This window comes from Thamnophis sirtalis, unplaced genomic scaffold, assembly GCF_051295495.1.
Source record: "Thamnophis sirtalis isolate CommonGarterSnake01/CBP01778 unplaced genomic scaffold, rThaSir2_p1.2 scaffold_6, whole genome shotgun sequence".
Classification (NCBI taxonomy): domain Eukaryota; kingdom Metazoa; phylum Chordata; class Lepidosauria; order Squamata; family Natricidae; genus Thamnophis; species Thamnophis sirtalis.
The window spans coordinates 22,970,726-22,986,208 of record NW_028261386.1 but is presented as its reverse complement, the minus strand read 5'-3'; the positions used below and the strand labels follow the sequence as shown (position 1 = coordinate 22,986,208).

The 15,483-nt window shown below is 39.7% G+C and overlaps 1 protein-coding gene across 1 annotated transcript in view; it reads left to right on the top strand.

The window, feature by feature from the left end:
• Positions 1-15,483, top strand: part of SELENOI (selenoprotein I) — a 43,828-nt gene that overhangs the window by 6,857 nt on the left and 21,488 nt on the right. The window contains exons 2-3 of the mRNA XM_087717404.1: positions 13,084-13,152; positions 13,511-13,619. Of these exons, the coding sequence (XP_087573530.1) occupies positions 13,084-13,152; positions 13,511-13,619 (178 nt within the window). The remainder of the gene's footprint in view (positions 1-13,083; positions 13,153-13,510; positions 13,620-15,483) is intronic.

Below are 15,483 nucleotides of genomic sequence, written 5' to 3'. Positions count from 1 at the left end.
ATAGGTTGTCAACAAAAGAGGCATTCCTTTCCAGTTTTTACTGAATTTGGAAGGAAACCTTCTAACAATTTAACTACCGGTATGCTTATTTTGTAGTCTTGGATCTCAAAATAAACACCATGTTTTGTTTTAATCATAAGAATAGTAATATGAATGCTTAAATGTATTAATGTACTCTATCGGGCAAAACTTTGATCTACATGATAAAACTGAGTAGAGGATATAGAGCCTGATATTCTTGAGTAAATTGTGAAATTGCTAATATATCCAATGATTCTGAAAAGGGTACCTTTCAAGCCAAATGCTAAAAAAACTATGGTCAAATTTTTGAATTGTCTACAATATGTCATAAAAATAAGACACACACACACACACACACACACACACACACACACACACACACTGTATACTCACTATTCTCAAGAATCAGCAAGAAGTGTTTTATCTAAATCATTCTCCAGCAGTGTGTTTCCAGGAGTGGCAATAACACTGCTTAGCCTTACCGCATTTCCTGCTTATTAAAGTAAATTCTTGAAATCAGTCACAGGTTTGAAAATCTTTGAATGACTTTCTGCCTATTTCCAGGAATAATTGAAACCCCTTGGAAACATTGGATGAGTTCATTCAGAAGGAAAAAACGGGATATGCCAAAACTGGATCTTTTGGTACACAAAGTTTGCATACTTTGTGTACTTTGGTACACAAAGCCCAACAACTTTCTTAGTTCACTGTATCTTCCTTACTCTGCATAATTGTTTGTCTGTATACTGATTCAAATTTTAAGTTATGACTTTGTAATTGAACAGTAGTCAAGAAAAGATATATTGTCAATAAATGGTTGTAAATTGAGGATTCCCTGTAAAGGAAACTGTTTTGAAGTAACTTGGTATATTTTTCTTGGGATATGGAGCCTGATATTCTTGAGTTTTCTCCTAGTCTTGAAATAACCTCTAAGTCAAACTATTAGGACTTCTGCTTCAGTGATCTCTGTGCTAGCAACTTCAAACAGAAGTCTTTTGTAGCCTTATAATGCTAAAGAATGAAGTTGAGCCCTTTCTTTAAGCTGATTTCCTTTACAGCCTGAACCAGACAAATAGCTAAAATCCGCTTTGTAGTTATTTTTTGAAAAATATGTGATGTTTAAAAATAAATACTGTAAAATAGCAGGAGGATGTTAAGAAAATTAATGTACAGAATCAAAGTGGTTGAAACAACAGAGTCCATCATCCAACCAAACACACAACAGTCAGCTCTGTATCTTTGGTCTAGGACAGTGGTTCCCAAACTTGGCAACTTTAAGACTTGTGGACTTCAACTCCCAGAATTCTCCAGCTAGCTCTTCTGGCTGGAGAACTTTGGGAGTTGGAAGTCCATAAGTCTTAAAGTTGCCAAGTTTGGGAACCACTGGTCTAGGAAGTTGGCATGTACCATGCATATTTTAGTTGCATAAAGTGATAGGTTATAGGTAAGGTCTTCCCCTCTCAACTATTGGCCTGAAGCAATATACTGTATATATAATCAAAGTCTCTGGACCACTTTTCTTTGCCTTTATTCTTTAACTAGCCTCAACTCTATGCATAATCATGAAAACAAAACAAAATTCAATATCCAATTTCCAGGTGTCTACATTCATTCAATTCAGTGGGTAAATTGTTGGGAATTTGCCAATCTTGCTTTTAGTAGGAAAAAAAATGTGGAAGATGATTATTTGAGGAGGTTGCTCAATAGTATGTTATCTAGGAAATTCTAAGAATGTGGACTGTAGATTAGAGAATATCTCCCAGTTGTTTACATCTTTAAGTAAGCAGTCCAAAAAATGCCAGCAACTGTATGGGATTTTCTTAGGTGACTCGGGGGTTTATACATACTGAATTTATTTCTGGCTTCTAAAAATACTAAGTTATTTAGCCTTCTGATTGTTTTTGGAGGTGGTTAATATTGAAATTATGTTGTATTTGGGTAGCTCCATCAATGTATATTGCACTCTGCATTAGTATTACAAGCAGTTTGCCATGAGACAATGTTTGCAATATTGCTATGTTTAAAACCAATCAGTGTATATTTTTAGTTAGATGTGGATGATAGCTACAAATCTCCATTACTTCATGATCAGTTCACTATTAAATTGAGATTAATTTGTTTTGATTTTAAATATTTTCTGATTAAGAGTCACCCCAATAGCATCTTAAGTAGCATGTGAGGAGGACAGAGATTAATGAAAAATGGACAGAGTTGATGCATTCTTAAACTTATTTTAAGAAGGCATCAACTCTGTCCATTTTTTATTCATCTCTTTTCATTTTTGCCCTATGGCAAACTCATAAATAAATAAATAAATAAATAAATTCACCATTTGCCATTTGCACAGCTTGAGCCATAATTTAGCTACCCAGGAAATAAGGAGAATATACTTACTTCTGAGAATATACATCATATATCATTTCATGTGTTTTTCACTATCTGTGCACTATATTGAATATTAGTTATAAGTATAGAGAACAATATAGGCACTGCAAGGGATTGGACATTTGATTTGGTGTTTGAGAAAGTGCACTGAAGAACTTCATTTACTAGGGGAATGCTGGCATGTCTAGAGATTGGATGGAGCATAGTATTTCCAATAAGTGTGAAGTCCCAAGAAAGACTTTTCACCCATGGAGTCACATTTACATTGCATTAGTTGTTCTGACCTAACTTTAGTTAAACAAACAGCCACCTGTGCAATTGCTTTTCCTTGTCCCTGGTCAGTTATGTTGTTGTTGCTTTTCTGGAAATTCCTTTGAATGTTTTAGGACGACCCTTTTGGAATCAAGTGATGTTCCATCTACTCTAGCATTTATAGATAGCCCCTGGCTTACAATCATTTGTTTAGTTACAATGGCATCGAAAAAAGTGACGTATGACCATTTAACAACTTTTTAAGCTATTTAAGCACTTAACAACCGTGGTAAGAAAGGTCACAAAATGGGACAAAACTCATTTAATGTCTCGCTTAGCAATATAAATTTGGGGTTCAAATGTAGTCATAAATCGAGCACTACCTGTATACATAATACATTTTGGGAATATGTAATTTGGAACATTCAATCCTCAAATCATGGTTTTAAAAGACAGGTTTATTTTTTTTACTAATTTTCAGGTGATGAATTTATAACCTACAGTAATGTATCTTCTATGAAAAATGGAATGTAAATCGATTCAGTAGTAAATCAGAACATCCCAAACAGGATCATTACTCAATGTTTTTGTCAAGGAGCTACTGCTTGGATCTGCACTGATCCTTTTTTGTAGGAAATCTATATCTCGCTGAATTAGATCGTTAGCTTCTCTGCGGAGATTCCTCTGTAAAGATTGCATTTATTCAATGCACAGTTGGCTCTCTGCAGAATGCAGGCAAGTGCAGAGCTGTGAATGGCAGTTTCTGGATTTTGCCATTTGGCAGCAAGCTTTTTTCCCCTCTTGCTGACAGGTTAGTAGGTTAAATTGATATTCTGCAGATTAAAGAAAAATGCAGGGCTTTGCTCAGCCTGTTCTTACTCACAAGCCTCCTCCGCATCTTTTCCCCTTTGGAAAGACGTCATAGAATCTGTGCTGGGAGGATCTCTACATTTCTGAGTGCTGCTGTCATTGCATCTAATCCTAGCTTCAAACCATACTATTTCTTCCGGTATTTATGAATGAATTGAAGTCATATTTGATGACCAGGAGCCAAATTTATTAAAATCAGCCAGATAAAAGGGAAAATGTTGCTATGCTGTTTCATGCCATTCATAGTTCCTTCTAATGTTACAAGTGTGATGTGGAAACACATTTCTCAGTGATGGTCATAGTTCTTACTTCTGGAATTTTAGTAGGATTGCTCAGAATTATATAATAGACACAAGAGCTATGTATATTGTATTGGCAAAAAGATCAGGTTTGAGAGTTTCATATCTAGCTCAGGCAACATGAAAAAAGAACGGGAGCTTGCTCAAAGAATGAATCAATGTATCTCCTGCAAAGGGGATGTAATAGAATTACTGCTTATAGAGGTGTGGGCTTTTCTTTTTGCTTGATAGAGCCGAGATGGCGCAGTACTGCAGGCCACTTCAGCTGACTGTTATCTGCAGTTCAGCGGGTCTAATCTCACCGGCTCAAAGTTGACTCAGCCTTCCATCCTTCCGAGGTGGGTGAAATGAGGACCCAGACTGTGGGGGCGATATGCTGACTCTGTTAACCGCTTAGAGAGGGCTGAAAGCCCTATGAAGCGGTATATAAGTCTAACTGCTATTACTATTGCTTTGCTTTCATTTTCTGATTAATTAAAATATATATTAATGGTTTTTTTCTGTTGTTGCTTCAAGAATAGATCATTGATCAAGGTTACAGGTATGCTATTGTTTGGAGTGACAGTTGAATACAAAAGCAGACTTATATTTTTGTGTCACTTTAAGAAAGTATTAGTTTTTATATTTTATATTTGTCTACCTGATTGGTCAAACAAATTGATATTGCTTGCAGTTAATTCACTTATTGTTCATAAGAATATGTCTTCCCCCATTCCAGTAAAAATTCTGAGTGGGATTGATTAGTATTTGTTTGTGTGTATTTACACACACAAACATACAAGCACACGTGTGTTTGTTTGTGTGTGTGTGTGTGTGTGTGTGTGTGCGTGTGTGTGTATAGAGAGAGACAGAGACAGAAATCCCTAGGAAAGAGACAGTGGCAAGCCACAAGCCACTTCTAAAAAAATTTTGCTAAGGAAACTGCAGGGACTCCTAAGCAGGACAGTTTTACCAAGAGTCAAACTGCACAGGATATTAGAAAATGCCTATAATCTCCATAGAAAATTAAACTACCCGTATTTTGCGGAGTATAAGACGCACTGGAGTATAAGACGCACCAAGATTTTGAAGAGGCAAATTAAAAAAAAAGTTTTTGCAGACCTTCCAAAAACAGCCCACTTTTCTTGTCAAAAAAAGGTGATGAATAGCCTTTAGGAGACTTGTAGAGTGCTCCTGCGGGCTAGGGGGGCAAAAACAAGTAAAAATGGCTCATTTTTGCCCTCTCCAGTCCCCAGGAGCCACTCTGAAAGCCTCCTAAAGGCTATGCACGGTCATGTTTGCAAAGGGGGTGGAGTTTTGGGAGGCCAAAATGCTGTATTCAATGTATAATGTATAAGATGCATCCAGATTTTCACCCTCTTTTTTGAGGGAAAATGGTGCGTCTTACACTCCAAAAAAATATGGTATGTTGTTATTAAAATGAACACTTAAATAAGTATTATGCATAATAAAAACATTGATTATTGGGAAATAACACTTGTTTTGATTTAGCATGTCTTGGCTTGTCATACCTATATCTAGATAATTTGTTCCCTATTAAAAGAGATTGCATTTCAAAGAAGTAGGTTTGTGTCCTGCTCCTCTCTCGACTAGAATTGCAAATGTTGCTTCTATAGAGATTTAAAAACATAGCCAGCATTTTGAAATAGGGCAGACACTATTGAAAGCATATATTAAAGATTACACTACTAACTTTATTATAAATTACCTCCTTCTAAGTGAATCTTAAAATGTGTCAGCTGACTCTCTTCTCCCTTTTCCTTGTTGGAACAGGACTTGTGGGTCATTAGGGTTAACCAGTGTTTGATCAATTTGTCTGATATGTCTCTTGCTACCGTAATATTTTTTTTCTGTGCAATTAATGTGTCTGCCATAATGCCCAAGGTATATACTCCCAAGATACACTCCCTATGCTTGCATTTCCATTTATAATATTTGCATCGGTGTGATGTAAGCCACTGCCCGTATTACAGAAAGAGGTTGAATTGCCCAAGGGGATTTTGGAAGAGGCACGTCTGAGTCAAGGGTTTCCCAGCTTATGCATTAGCTAAAGTGCTTAGTAAGCTACTTTTCTTTCTTTTCTTAATTTATTAATTCTACAGAAATAAAGCAACCTGTTAAACAGGAATGTAAAGCAAACAACTGTCAATGTATATTATAAAATAAATACTTAAACTAATTTTCAAGATGACTTCATAAATCAAAACAGTGCTACTTTTAAGACTTTGAATTCATCCAACTTTAGTTTGCTGACCTTGGAGGAGGGGAGGTGGAACTAATCAGGTTTTTATCTGCTTACTACTTGAAAGGAAAATCACCAGGGAATCCTAACATTTAAGTTGGACTATACAGTCAAAATAAGGGATGCAAGGGTTTATCTGCTTGGTTGCTGGGTGGCCGTGGCCATGGTGGGCGTGGCCTAGTCGGCCTCCTGCACCACAAGGGGGGGACGGGATTTTTTTGCTCTCCCTAGGTTCCGGAGGATTTCCTCAAGCCTCCAGGAGGGTGAAAACAGCCTCCCCAGGCTCCAGAGGCCCTCTGGAGGCTGGAAATGGTACCAGAACTTCTGGTAGGCCCATTTTTCACCCTCCCTGAGCCTCCATACACGCCCTGCACTTATCTGTATCCAAAACGGGTTGCGTGGGGACTCCTGGGAGGGGTGGGCGGGGCCAGCCAGAAGTGGCATTTGGGGGTTCTCCGAACTGCACAGAATCTTAGCTAGAGGTTCTCCCGAACCCCTGGGAACTCCCAGCAGCCCACCTCTGCACATAACTGGTTATTGTTCAATAAGCAGGATGAACGTATGCCCCATCATCTGCTGTCAGCCTTACCAGATAGAGCACACAGAAATAAGATCAGATAAGTTACTTTAGTGTAAAAATATAGTAGTAACACTTTGGAAATCTGAAACTAGATTCTCTTGCCCTCTCCTTTCCAGCCTAAGAAGCTAGGGAGGATCCCTTCTCTCTTGTTCTATCCTCTGTCCAGCTGTAATCGATAATATACTGTTTCTTATATGACTGTTTCCTAGGCAGCATCGATTTACCCATCTCCCAAGGGCTTTTCTCACATACCATTATGCTTGCTATATATTTGTGGGAGGGAGAAAGTTGTTATACAAGACTATTTTTCAAGTATTCCTACCGTGGGATTAAATTAGCATTTAATCTTCTTTATGGTCTGTAGATTATAGTCCACTGTAAATAGTCTTGAATATCTATATTCTAGGCTCAATTTGCTTTTCTTCCTCTCATTTGCAGTAGAATTTCCTTGAGTAATTTGATTCCCCCTCATGGTTTAGAACTAACTAAACAATTGACAAAGAGAACAGTGCAGCTTGAATTGGGGCTGCCAGGATACCTCAGGAAAGTAACCCAATCCCTTATTTGAATTGGTAACTTTCCATTTAAGTAGTCTTTACTACTCATGGGAGCTGTACAGGTTTTAAAGTGAACCAGAACATTTGCAGTTGTGCATTTGTTAGACATCAAATCTTTTGTGCTATGTATGTTTTTTCTCAAAGCCAAGAGTTCTGTGAGCCATATACAGTTGAAATTAAAATCTTTTAGTTAGTATTGAATAGTGCTGATCATTGAACTACTACAGGAAGAATCCCTTCCGTCTGGTTGGGTTGGTGGCTGCTAATTTTAATTTTCCAGAGCAGATTGCAGTAGTTACATACCTCCTTACCCAGCTTGAATATCTGGAAGTGATTACTTTTAGAGGATTTGGTCCGATGTTCACGATCATATATTCAGCATGACAGAATTCTTTCTGCCTAGCCCAAACAATTAGGCTGCACTCCCTTTCATCTAAAGAGAGGAATGATGAGATCTAAATAATCTGTTAAATATTCCACACCATTAACTGGAATCATTGTCCCTGAATGTCTTGGATGTTCTGTTTTGAAAGTAATGCGAAGCTGCGCTTGAACAGGCCAAGTGAACAGAATGGCAATAAGTCTCAAACGTTTCTGGAGATGATGCTAATGGCATAGCAAAAATAAAAATCCATTTAAAAGATGTTATTTTTAGATGGCCAAACTTACTTTCTGGCTAGCAATATGCGTGTCTTGCTTGGCTCTGGATTGCAAAGCAACAATGTCTGAAAGGCAAAAAAGTGGAATCCCATTCAAAAGAGAGTAATCATTTGGGGTTTTGGAGAAAATTATATTGATAAACCTTCTTTCCACAAGCGGTTACCAGAAGTGGTTTCACCAGTAAAACTACTGGTGAGTTGGAGATTACTTAGACAAAATTAGCATCAGACCTGGAGGTTTCCATTGGGCAAAAATGGTGTTAGAACAGATAGTGTAGTTCTAATAAAACTGCTGTTGACATTCTAAAAATATAATCTGAAAACTGAAGCTAGTATCTGAACACAGCTGCAGAATGTATTCCGCAAGATTACTATTTTGACAGATCTCAACTTTCTTCCATAGAAGTTTTTTTTTGCATTACTATAGAAATATAGTACAGGCAGTCCTTGACTTATAGCTGGTCGGTTAACAATGGTTCTGTTATATTCAGACACACACACACACCCCGGTAGTCTCACGGGTGCTTGACAACTGGTCCACATTTGCAGGATCATGCCGGTCACATGACTGCAGTTTACCTTTGTTGTTGTTGCTGTTATAAACTGTCATTTTTGGTTTTGCTTAATGATGCCATATTTACTTTATGACTACTGCATTTCCTTAATGGCTGCTGTAAAAAAACAGGCCAGGCATGTGGCTGCTTCTACTTAAGATCGTCAGGACATATGATGGAAATTCTGAGCTCTACTACGGACATAAATTTAGGATTATTTGTATATATGAAGGATCAGGTTTGGAGAAAATCTCTGGCTTCTTAGAGTTGACACCAACATGATGGCATATAATCAGTCCCTCAAGAGAACATAAGTGACAATTTTCTGTGCTTTATTTCCTACCTGCCTTTCCTTAGATTACAGAGCCCAGGCTCCTTTAGTGCCTTTTAATGTGAAAGAAATCAATCAACAAAGCACTGGGACTCCCTTGTCATTGGTGCCTATGTAGCAAGGGAAGTGTGCAGGTAGTCCTCAATTTATGACCACAATTGAGCCCAAAGTTTCTGTTGTTAAGTGAGACATTTGTTAAGTGAGTTTTAGCCCATTTTATGACCTTTCTTTCCACAGTTATTAAGAGAATCACAGCAGTTGATGAGTTAGTAACTTGGTTGTTAAATGAATCTGATTTCCCCATTGATTTTACTAGTCAGAAGGTCGCATAAGATGATCACATGACCTTGGGACACAGCAACGGTCATAAGTATTCATGGGAATGCTACAAAGGTCATAACTGAAAAATTGTCATCTATCACTTTTTTCAGTGATATAACTTTGAACAGTCACTAAGTGAACTGTTGTAAGTTGAGGACTACTTGTAGTTCGTCACCTCTGGCTTGTCCTTAAGGCAATAATGAGATTTTGTTTACCATTGATGGATTAGGACTTTTTTCCTTTTCCAGTTTGGACCAGTCTGTCTTAAGTTCATTTTTGCAAATATTTCATGAAAATATTCTATATAAAGTTTCAGCTGAACCTGTAGTGGTTTGGCGGCCTGGGTTGCTGGAACCGGCAGCGACCCAGGCCTGCCACACACCCCTGAATTGTTTCTCCCGGCAGCGCCATCTTGTTTTTTCCCCTCTGCGCATGTGCAGAACAGTTTTAATGGCACTGCACATGCAGCATGCATCAAGCGTGCATGAAGTGCACACGAGCAAACCAGCAGTAGTGTCTGCCAGAACCCACTCCTGTCTCTAGTGTTTCCTCCCGAGTCATAGCGACCATCCAGGCCTCCAGGCGACCATCCACCACACAAATCTACAATTCGACATGGTCAACGTTCACCAAATGGTGTTTCCCTCTGGGTATCTGCCAGACCGAGGCTTCGGTTGCGCAGGTCCTAGACTTCTTGCAGAAAGGTCTGGATGCGGGTCTCTCCCATAATATCCTGAGACGTCAGGTGGCTGCTCTGTCATCTGTCCTCGTTGGAGACAAACTTCCCCCCCTTTCCCATCTTCCTTTGATAAAGAGGTTTCTAAAGAGTGCAGCCAACCTTAGGCCCCCTCCGATCCATAGGTTCCCCATGTAGGACCTGTCCCTCGTTTGGCGGGCTCTAACTGAGGCTCCCCTTGAACCGTTACGGACGATCCACCTCCGTTTCTTATCTCTCAAGGTGGCTTTCCTAGTTGTGATGACTTCTGCTTGTCGCATCTCTAAGTTGGGGCCCTCTCGGCCAAGGACAATCTATGTCAATTTCACCACAATAGAATGGTCCTGTGCCTGGGCCCTACTTTCCTCCCAAAGATCAATTCCCCTTTTCATCGGGCCCAAGAGGTCATCCTTCCCAACTTCTGTCCTGCTCCTTTCCATGAGAGGGAACGCCTTTGGCATTGTTTGGATGTCCGCTGCGCTCGGCACATTTATATCTGGCATACGGCGACCTTTTGCAAGTTTGAGACCCTCTTCATTTCCTTTCAGCCCGGTTCTCTGGAAGCTAGGGTTTCATCTGCCACTTTTGGCAGGTGGTTACGCTAAGCAATCTCCACTGCCTATGAGTCCTCAGGCCAGTCTCCTCCTGCGGGGATCACGGCCCACTCCACGTGGAGTGCCCCTACTACTGCCATGTGGCCTACTAGGACCCCCTTCGAGGACATTTGTTGGGCGGCCGCCTGGTCCCTTTATACGACATTACTGAATAGATTCCTTTGCATCTGCTGACGCGTCCTTCGGGCGCAGAGTTCTTCAGCAGGTAGCAACCGCCCCTCCCCCTGGGTCTTACTCCCTCCCTGGGACTGAGCTTGGGTACGTCCCAGCAGTGACCCCTCCCTCAATTCTACTGGTAAAAGAACGTTGGTCCTTACCTGAACGTTCGTTTTAAGTAGAATTGAGGGAGGGGTCACATCCCTCCGAGTAAGACTTAGTCAGCTAGTCAGGTGGAGGGTTGGGTGGTGTGTGGTATGTTTGTTTTTTTGGCTGATTTGTACTGTGACTTCAAGGAAACGGAATGACAAAGCATAAAAGAAATTTCCCTCAGTCTCTGGACCAATCAGGCTTTGGCGATATCCCAGCAGTGACCCCTCCCTCAATTTTACTTAAAATGAACGTTCAAGTAAGGACCAACGTTCTTTCTCTACTCACAGAATTCAAATTATATTGAGATGCAGGTTAAATTCTTCAAGTGCTATCATGCCTCTATGGTGAAATAACATAATGTTACCATTTTTGTCTCATTTGCCAGAGAACAACAGCGCAATTTTCTTCAAAAAGGAGCAGCATATTTTGCCAAGCCATAATTAAATATAATTTATTATGCAGCTGACTTGTTAGGAAAAGTTATGGAGCATTCCATCATCTTATCTTTCTCTATGCCTGATTCCACTACTCACTACTGAGAATTTGCCCCTTAATACGTATGGATTGTTCCAACAATAAGATTGATAACTCTCTGGATAAGGTTCAACAGTGAGCAAATGGGGCTTATAAACAGCATAAACATTATAAGAATTCTAAAAGATCCCCAGCTTTTCTTCAAAAGTACCGTGTTTCTCCAAAAATAAGACAGGGTCTTATTTTCTTTTGACCCCCGAAATAAGCACTTGACCTTATTTTTGGGGAGGACTTATTATTTTTGAGGTGCAGGAGGAGGCGAGTGTGGTCACCTCATGACTGCTGCTGTGTTGCAATATTCCAGGGAGGGCTTATTTTCAGGGGAGGGCTTATTTTAGTGCATGCGCTCAAAAGCACGATTGGACATATTATCTGGAGAGATCTTATTTTCTGGGAAACAGAGTATGTGGTGTGCCATTCAAATTCAGGGGCACATAATTGACATTACAATATATTATTCTTTATCTTACCTATTAGGGTGGGGTGGTAAAAGACAATAATTATTTACTATTGCCTTCCCAAGCACAGTTTGCAAATGTGTCTTTACTGTTGTCTCTATTGTGATCATGTGCCATCAGCATCTACTGTTGCTGCCTAATATGAGTGCCCACTTGCTTAGTTGGGTGACTCCAGTAGGAGTATACAGTCTTGGCATAAACTGCCAAATTGCTTCATTCATCCTTTCCAGGAACATACCACCACCCACTATCACTCTGAAATAGCAGAATTATGTGTGTATGCGTATGTGTGTTAAGCTCCATTGTCTACCATCCAGAAAGTGCTTTATGCAAACTCACAACCTAAATGTATTGAACTCATAGATAATCCCTTGAACCTAGTCCTCCTTATTTGTCTGGAAGTAATCTTCATTCATCAGAGAGACAAGCATATCAAACCAAACAGAATGGTAATTTGGAAGTTTGATTGACAATTTGGAGTGATTTTAATGTGGATTACTTATATGGATGCTTAGCCAGATTTAAAATTTTGCTGAAGGACAAGCAGTTACATGAACATTGGCAGGCGGTCACATCTGTTCCATTTATTTGTGAAATAATACAATATTCAATACTGAGAAAGACCAACCTAATTATGATCTATAACTTGGCCTTTCTCATTATTAATCAATTGGAATAGATTACGGTACTGCTGGTACTCATTCTTCCCTGTTGTTGATCTTGTGGAATTGACATAGCCATCATATTACTAGAGGTGTTCTTTCTCCCTCACTCTGAGGTTGTGAAATTAAAAGATATTTATAAATAGTTGTATTCTGAGCTGTACAATGCCGCTATCAAGTTTTATGAAACCTGGCCCTGAAGTGTAGTTGTCAAGTGTAAAGAGCATTAGGGAATGCCTCTCCAGAAATGATTGTCAAAGAGAATAATGTAGAGCAGAGGTGTCAAACTCAATTTCATTGAGGGCCACATTAGGGCTGTGGTTGACCCTGGGGCGCCGGGCAGGTGTGGCCAACTGGCTGGGCATGGCCAGCTTGATGCCACTCACTGGGCGTGGCTAAGTGGGTGGGCATGGCCAGCTTGATGCCACTCCCCAAACTGCTAGCATGTTTCCTCTTTGCATTGGGTAGACAGGGCCAAAGCCATGCGGGACAGCCCCTTACATTTTCCAGGACGGCCTTGTGATCCCAATCTGGCCTTGTGAGCCCGATCCGGCCTTGTGTTTGACACCCCTGATGTAGAGGTTTCTGAGTTCCATGGAACAATATGTTGCTTGATTCTGGAGAATTGTGAGATGATACGAATGCAGATGTCCTACTTGTAAGTTTCCAAGAACAACTTTCTAAGGCTGATCCTCTTTATTCTCTTGGCTTCCTTTATAGTACAGTGCTGTGGACAGCAACCCTATTTCCCTGTATGTCATGCATCCATTTTGGAACACTGTAGTTAAGGTGAGTAAACCTCTTGTCCGCCCTTTTTGACTGTGCTTTCTGTGCTATACTTGGGCTACGTTTAACACTCTGCAAGTAGAACAAAAATTATGATCCATTTGACATTGATATGACCCCTTTCCTTTTCTCTGTGGCTAATCCAGAAGATTCCCTTCTTCTTGATCATGTACGTGCAAGTCACCTTATGGATTGAATTTTATTTTCTGCTGCTATAGAACAATAAGGGGAAAAAGGCTTATGTCAAATGGATAGTTCTTTTCTTCTTGTTTATTTTCTTCTTGTTTATGCATCCTTGATGAAAATTACTGTGTCTATTAATGTGAACTTTCTGTCTGTGTTTTTACTTGCTTTCTCCTAGATTTTCCCTAAGTGGCTGGCCCCAAATTTGATAACATTTTCTGGTTTCTTGCTACTTGTCTTCAACTTCTTTCTCATGGCATACTTTGATCCTGATTTTTATGCTTCTGGTAAGGTTTTGATGTTTCATTCAATTTTTAAATTGTATGTGCCTTTATAATTACAAGAATGATGAAAAATATATTCTTGATATTGATATCTGTTTGATTTTGGCCTTGCTTGATATTCAGACTCACTCAGTAATACTTAGATATGGCCAGGCCACACAGATTTACTCAACAAACCATGGGTAAAATAATCCGGTTTAACTTTCTGTATATATTGAGACCTTACGTTGTTAGAATAGTGCCCATTTAGTCTTGCTAGGATGCTCTTAGGCTTTTCAATTTCTTGATTTACTTTTTACAGGCTTCTAAAAATGTGTATGTTGTCCTTCAAAACAAGCAAATATCTAGCTGCTTGTAGAACACCAAAATTACAATAGTGTGTAGAGATTTTAAATGAAAACTGAAATATGATAAATCACAATTAAAATGCATTACAAGTATAAAACAGTAAGAGCAAACACACCAATTGATTAAAATACCCGAGAGAATGAAAATATAGGTACAGGTAGTACTTGACTTATGAACAGTTGCTTAGCAACAGTTCAAAATTCTGACATACTTTGGGGGGGCTTACAACCCAGTTTCTATATTCTGACAGTCTCTCACCCCCCCCCTCTCTCTCACACACACACACACACCGAGTTCACATGATTGCACTTTTGGTGTTTGCCAATTGGGTTGCACATATAGCCATTTGCATTGTCCTGCTGACTATATTTTATAACAGCTTTGGCAAATGCCAGAATATTGTAGGCATTTTCTAATATCCTGTGCAATTTGACTCTTGGTGTTTGCTTGGGAGTCCCTGCAGTTTTCTTAGCAAGGTTTTTTTAGAAGTTTCCTATGGCTAAGAGGAAGTGACTGGCCCAAAGTCACAGAGTTAGCTTTTTGCTTAAGGCAGGACTAAAATTCTTTCTCTCTCTTTCTCTCTCTCTCCTCCCCACTCCCCCTCCCTCCCTCTCCATCTCAAAAAATTGCCAGTTTTGGGGAAAAATGCACTGACTGCAAATCATTGGTTTCACTTAACAACTGTGAATGGTCACTAACCATTATTGCCCTGGGAGAATGTCTTCTTTGAAGAGGATTTTAAACTACGATTGAAAATTACAGGAAGAAATATTCCTTCACATATTATGATGCCAAACCATGAAGGACTTTACAGGTTGTCCTTGGTCCTCACTTAATTACTATAATTTTGTATTGGTTGATGAGCAAAGCAGTTAAGCAAGATGTCATGTGACTGCCCCTATGACTGCTTTGCTCAGTAATCACAATCCTGGCATTCCTGGTTGTGGTTGTTAAGTGGACAGAGTCCCAAGTAAGGGATGCAGGGTGCCTGTTTGGGAACTTGGGAGCCTCCATTCAGAAGCTGAAAATCCTCCCTGCCAAAATTCAAGCAGGATTTACAGCCCCTGAATGAAGAGACTTGCTTGCTGCTGCACCAGGCCTCCCAGGCCCTTCCCTACCTACCTGAGCCATCCAATATTCCTTATCTTATCTATCTATCTGCTGAAGAGCTGAAAATCCTGCTTGCATTTTGGCTCCCTATCATCTCTAGGGACTGGCTGAAAGAGCTGTTTGCCGGCTCTCTTCCACTCACGGAAGGAAACTCCTTCCCCTGGGTCAGGAAGCAGAGCTTAAATCATCAGTGACCCTTACTACCCTTCTGGCCTTCCACAAAGCGACTAAGACCTGGCTGTTCCGGCCATTCTAAGTTATGAATGTTGTTGCAATTTTAAACTGTTGTTTTTATTTTTATATTCCCCTTCCCTTTTTATTGTAAGCCGCCCTGAGTCTTCCGAGAGTGGGCGGCATACAAAACTAATAAATAATAATAATAATAATCAGGATATGAGTTTCATTTATC